General features: G+C 41.5%; 1 protein-coding gene across 3 annotated transcripts in view; it reads right to left on the minus strand.

Moving 5' to 3' along the window:
- USP9X (ubiquitin specific peptidase 9 X-linked) overlaps positions 1 to 6,722 on the minus strand; it is a 149,238-nt gene that overhangs the window by 75,097 nt on the left and 67,419 nt on the right. For all 3 annotated transcript variants that reach the window (XM_025205045.1, XM_006015646.3, XM_025205048.1), the window contains exons 17-18: positions 4,948 to 5,043; positions 3,211 to 3,422 (exon numbers count right to left, since the gene is read on the minus strand). In XM_025205045.1, coding sequence (XP_025060830.1) covers positions 3,211 to 3,422; positions 4,948 to 5,043 — 308 coding nt within the window. The remainder of the gene's footprint in view (positions 1 to 3,210; positions 3,423 to 4,947; positions 5,044 to 6,722) is intronic.

Consider the following 6,722-nt stretch of genomic DNA (forward strand, 5'->3'; position numbering starts at 1 on the left):
CGGTTTCGACCTGGAAGGGTGTGGGCAGTGGGGTCCCGCAGGGCTCGGTCCTTGGACCGATGCTCTTTAATGTCTTCATCAGTGACTTGGACGAGGGAGTGAAATGTACTCTGTCCAAGTTTGCAGATGACACAAAGCTATGGGGAGATGTGGACACGCCGGAGGGCAGGGAACAGCTGCAAGCAGATCTGGACAGGTTGGACAAGTGGGCAGAAAACAACAGAATGCAGTTCAACAAGGAGAAATGCAAAGTGCTGCACCTAGGGAAGAAAAATGTTCAGCATACCTACTGCCTAGGAAATGACCTGCTTGGTGGCACGGAAGCGGAAACGGATCTTGGAGTCCTAGTGGACTCCAAGATGAACATGAGTCGGCAGTGTGACGAAAGCCATCAGAAAAGCTAATGGCACTTTATCGTGCATCAGCAGATGCATGACGAACAGATCCAAGGAGGTGATACTTCCCCTCTATCGGGCGCTGGTCAGACCGCAGTTGGAATACTGAATGCAATTTTGGGTGCCGCACTTCAAGAAGGGGGTGGATAACCTGGAGAGGGTGCAGAGAAGGACCACACATATGGTTAAGGGCTTGCGGGCCAAGCCCTACGAGGAGAGACTACAGAACCTGGACCTTTTCAGCTTCCACAAGAGAAGGTTGAGAGGCGACCTTGTGGCTGCCTATAAGTTCATCACGGGGGCACAGAAGAGAATTGGCGCAGTTTTATTCACCAAGGCACCCCCGGGGTTACAAGAAATAATGGCCACAAGCTAGCAGACAGCAGATTTAGACTGGACATTAGGAAGAACTTCTTCACAGTTAGAGTGGCCAAGGTCTGGAACAGGCTCCCAAGGGAGGTGGTGCTCTCCCCTACCCTGGGGGTATTCAAGAGGAGGCTGGACATGCATCTAGCTGGGGTCATCTAGACCCAGCACTTTTCCTGCCTATGCAGGGGGTCGGACTCAATGATCTATTGAGTTCCCTTCCGACCCTAACGTCTATGAATCTATGAATATTTGTGCATTTAAGAGATGGAAATACAAAATGCACTTCCATAAAGGTATAAAAACTGGTCATTCCCTATTTGGATTATGAACATTCATAGGATTTAAAGCAACCCTGAATGAATTATGAATAGGAGCCTACCCAACTCAAGGAAGGCAGCCGTGTAATTTCACAGGAAGATTGCGGGGCCAGCTGCCATTTTCACAGGCTGATTGTGGCAGGGCCCCCCTCAACTCTGATTGACCAAGGGGCCCTGGTGACCTTGCCCATCACCAATTTGCTGCAAGAGCTATTTATCATGCAGCCCTGCTCCTCACTGCTGATTGGTTGTGAGGGCTGTCCATCATGCAGACCCCTGGAGAGCTGCGCATCTGGGCCATAGCATGGTGAGGACTGCTGGCTCCTTCTGGTGAGCCAGCATTTTATTTTCAGTAAGTTTTCTTTTTGTTTCCCCTCAACAGATTTTACAGACATTGCCTGCTTTTGTAGGCAATGCCAGATTTTGCTATTTCTACAAAATTGGATTGCGGCAGGTCCCTAATTACAAATGTTTTTTTAGACTTTATTGTATTAAATTTCTCATTCAACATTTTTAAATAAAATGTCAGCCCTACCAAATTAAAAAAAACAAACTCGTTTTTATTCTTTTTTTTCTATTTGTCTTTGATTTTAATGGACTCAGAATAGAAGGGACTATTAAATTAGCCATTGTAATCTCCTATTATATACATAAATATGCCACTAAATTTTGCTTAAAATCCCATATGAACCCATAGGTTTTACTTATACAGAACAGGAGAACAGATTGACTTTTATTAGTAGATGTTTAGGATTGTGAATCCAAGAAAAGATGACAAAGCCGGTAGGGAAATACATAGTGCCCGAGCGAGGGACTAACAATAGAAGGATGGGGGTGAGGAGGGGAACGCAACTAAGTTACCGGAGACTACACTTGATCTGAGCCTTCAAGAGGCTGAGAAGCGAACAGAGGAAGCCAACATGGGAATTCACTTCATGATTACAAGATCAGTAAAGACCACCCTTGCCATTCTAACCTTCTCCTCCTACACAAAGGTCAAATAATTTGCCTTTTATTCCTATTGTTAGTGTATCTGTTAACTTGTGCTATCACTGACATAGGCAGCAGGCATCTATACATGTATACTGAAGCTGCTCTGACGTGCTGCAATTACAACACATCAGGGCAGACACAATTAATTGAGTCTGCTAGAGTGCCGTAATTACCACATTCCAGCAGACTCCAGTGTCACATGCATCAGCATCCCTGTGCTGAAAAATGGTGGCGGGGGTGTGCTTTAACTAAATATGGTAGGCTATGATGTTTCCTGGCAATAGTAACTAAAACAATACTAGGAATATGAAGGTAGTGCATGAGTGATTTTGTAGCGGTGATGGTCCAGAAATTATGCAAGAGGCAAAGATTTCTTAGGGTGATATCTTTTATGTAGTTGGGATAAAGTAAGACAAGCTTTCCAGTGTAAGACATTCTTCCTCAAGTCTCCGATTATAGGAAGCTAGACACAGTAAGTTAAGCAGAGCATAGGGGAGAGGCTGAGAGAAATTCTCAGGTGTACTATGCACACAATTAAGCAAAGGGAAAGAACACAAGTACTGGGAGATGAGAGCCTATGAAACGGGGGAATAGGATGGAAGGGGTCAGTCTCACTTTCCTCATGTGGAAAATATTCAGGAGTAGGATAAATTATAAATGGGCCATAAATCCAGTATCAGCGTTTAGTCCTTGGCTGCCATCACTTAACTATGTGGATGAAGCCAAACAGCAACTACACTAGATAATGAACTTTCACAGAAAAAAATATTCGGAGCACAGTTGTCACAGAACCACCACTGTCTCTCTGACTTCCCTATCCTTGTACTCAAAGGAAACCCACTTAACACAGGGGTAGGCAAAATAAGGCCTGTGGGCTAGATCCGACCCACCAAGGAATTTTCTCTGGCCCGTGGGGGAACTGTCCCACCTGGCCCATGTGTAGGGGGCAGTCCACGCTGTGTCATATGCTGCCAGTCCAGTTGCCCCCAGGCATGCAACAAGGCTGAAGTGGTGCAACAGCCATGCTCCTAACTACTTCAGCCCATTATTAAGACCACATCATCATATAAATTCACAAAGAATTACTAATTTATTTTAACATAAGACTTATGATACTTCTGGGATTTTCCACAAACCTTGACATGGGTAAAATTGTCCTCTCTTCATGGTAATCACTGTCGCATTCATTTATATATTCTCTTAAAACAGTCAGCACTCGCACCATTCGTATTGCTTCTTGCCTTGCACAGTTAATACTGTCTTTATCTCCATCCAAAACACACAATGTATCATAGGAGGCCTTTAAACGGTCGAAGCAGGACTGAATGAAGTCTTCATGAATCACCACCTAAAGTAACACATTAGAACAATTGGAACAACTATAAAATGCTACAGTCACCCTTCAGCTGCATAGTCGAGGAAGCTACATTAAGTTAAACAAAAACATAACAGTTTATTCCAACTATTCACAATTTTGCTCTTCCCATAACTAAACCTTCAGTTGATAACTGGATCTTAAAAAGAAGTGTCTTTTTTTAAAACTTGTATAGATCAGTCCCAATTTTACAACTCGTATGTAAAACACAAATGTACCCTTCAAGTTCTGTGTCATTCTAACTTTAGCCAAACAGTTACATTATAAACAAAGGTAGAACAACTTTGTACACAAGACACTAATTCAGACTTCTCCCTCTCTCTCTTCCATTTGCTCACAACAGATTATATATTCAAGGATGATTATGTAACAGCTTAACAAGTGGAATCTGTGTCTCCAGACTACTTTGCAGAGTTCTGGCTCTGAAGACAGCAGAAAAGAGGCTAATGTGTTATTTAAGAAAAATGAAGTGTGGCAAAAGGTGGAAAGTTAAGTATAGATAACATGTGAATTCAGTTACAGTTTGGCCATCATTTAGAAAGTAAGTGTTATTTGAAAGTTTTTGTATTATAGCAATAATTTTAGATGGTTCATGCCCCAAACTTCTAGCTTTAAGAATCAAACAAAAGCAGTATGATTGCTACACTACTGTTCCTAGGTCCAGAGCTGTAATCCATAAAAACTAAGCCGATTACAACACTGATTACCAATAATATCCTGAAATGGACAAAATGAGATTCCAGAAGTCCCAGTTGTTTACCTTTCTATGGGTTTTTCAGCAACTTATAAATCTCTTTCACTTTCCAAAGAAATGCATACACAAGTAAATAGGAATGTTAAAACATTTGATTTGACAAGGCTTAGTTTATACCAGGTACATCTGTACATGCAATTAATGCAACATGATGAACTCTGGCGCAGTTTGTGCTGGAGAAAACTGCTCCCCCAGGTGCAGCATCTAAACGTTTGCCCAGGACTTCAGCACTTTGCACTGTGGCAGAGCAGTCCTGGGCTGGCAGGGGCCATGGGGAATCAGCCCCAAGCTCTAGGATGAGCTATTGCATTTCCATTACCAAAGCAGCAGATAATACTAAGTGAGTTTAATTTTGCCGATTTATTCAAAACCAGTAATATCCGTTTTTAAACATGTCATAGTAAAGAGCTAAAACTAAATGAAGGTGGACTCACTAACATGTTGTACAAGTGAAAGATAGCATTCTCCTATGTAAAGAAACCATACCTTATTTTTAGAACTTTCAACTGCAAAGCATCATGAATGAATTCTGAAGAAGTGACTGTAAGAAGGGTGCCTTGTTTCCAAAAGCTTCTCCCTTCTCCCAACTATACAGTTGGTCCAGCAAAAGATATTGCAAAACAAAAACAAAACCCCAAAAAACTTTGGTTCAAGAACAAATTCCATGTTCCACTGTAATTCATACTTTATTTAACATTCTTCACTTCTTTAATCAATACTGCAGTCCACTATTTTTTGTTTTACCTGATTAACTTGTAACCTTGGACCAAGATTAGTGTAGATCTCTTTAAGCAGATCTATTGCTCTGTTGGCAATGTCATCATTTCCCTGAATCACAACCTAGTGGAAAGAGAATAGTAATAATTAAAATTATATATATTCATGCATTTGAAATCTTCCTGGTATCAAGTTTAAAAACAACAAGGCTTCAGAAAACCACACCCTTAAAAAGTGGATATGACAGTTAACTTCATTCATCAGAAACAGAAAGAAAAATTGACTACGGTGTTCAACTGCAATCAAATACAACCAGTTATCTGTTTAAAATAATGGAAAACAAGATTAAGTATTAATTTAACTGTTGTGATGAAATTATTACTGTTTATAAAAATAGAAAAATACAAATATATTTGTAAAGATAAAGGAGACATTTATATTTCCTTTAAATACCTCAACACTGTTGCATCACTATCAACTGAGCATGAGGACCCCAAGTAGCACTAGTTTAGCTGCAACTGAAACTTAATCCTCCTTTGACCTACATGTGCTAATATTTATATGTTTTGTGCTAATGGCCGTTTAGGATTTCTAGGTAATTAAATTTAATACTTTTAAAGATTTCTCTTTTTCATGATAAATTATATCACCAAACTTGTACACTTAATGATCTTGAAAATTTACTTCAGAATCTCAGAAAAAGGAAAGCTGATTTTTGAATATCTGAAAATTCAGTTACTAATGACATGAAAGCAGGCTGAAATCACATTTTAAAAGTGATCCCATTAAGACCCTTGACCTGTTACATATATTATACAATTAACTGGTTAATTGCACAATAAATTTAGAGCAACTAGACATACTAAGTGAGACTGGCCATATGTGTAAAATAAATAGCACACAATTAACTGGTTAATAAACTTAGACAAGCTGCATGCTCAAAGTAATTGTCACACCATACAAATGTCCATCCAGCTATAAAAGAGCCAACCAGCTACAAAGTTAGTGCTTGAAAATGTACAACCAATTTATAGCTGTTTTCTATTCAGCTTTAACTTCAATGTGAGGCAGGGCCCTTACATGCAGGAGAGGGGCTCAATGACTGCCTATAGTCTTAGGATCTATATCTGCCTTCCTGGGCAAGGAAGTTACTGCTCATGAAAAGACATGCCTGAAGACTGGTCCTGTATTTTCTTGGCAAGGCATGTGCCAAATTTTTTGACTATATGCAGTACTTCAAATGTTTTAGAAAATAAAACCTCAATGCCGATACCATAGTGCAGCCATTTTTGTTCAGTAGAAATTCTTAAACCTTAGAAGTGACTCAGTTAGACGCCGAAGTTATTCATAGGCCTCTCGGCCACATACCCCGAGGCTGCAGGTAGGCCCCATGAGCCCTCTTTGCCCACTGCAGGCCCGCAATGCACTGTGTGAGCCTCCCTCTGGCTGCTCCATTCAGGCCCTGATGTGGTACACAAGCCCATGAGGCACCAGTCATCCCAACGTGCCAACCACACAGGCCCTTGTGTGCATGGATTTGTATGCAGGTCTCTGCACGTATGGTGTGGTGCAGCCCCACTGCATACCCCCAACTGTGCCATGAGCAACCTCTCACTTTACCACAATGACAGATGCTATGTGGGTTGCCCAGGTCCCCCATCGCTCTTTGGCCACAGGCTGTACCATTGCACTATACTGGAGGGGGAGCTCAGGGACTCTAGTGGCAGTAGCAATGCAACGAAGTGGGTAGCAACATCTGGACCAGGAGCTACAGTTTAACCGGGGGGGGGGGGGGGGGGGCG

The sequence above is a fragment of the Alligator sinensis genome, unplaced genomic scaffold, assembly GCF_000455745.1.
Source record: "Alligator sinensis unplaced genomic scaffold, ASM45574v1 scaffold243_1, whole genome shotgun sequence".
Taxonomy (NCBI): domain Eukaryota; kingdom Metazoa; phylum Chordata; order Crocodylia; family Alligatoridae; genus Alligator; species Alligator sinensis.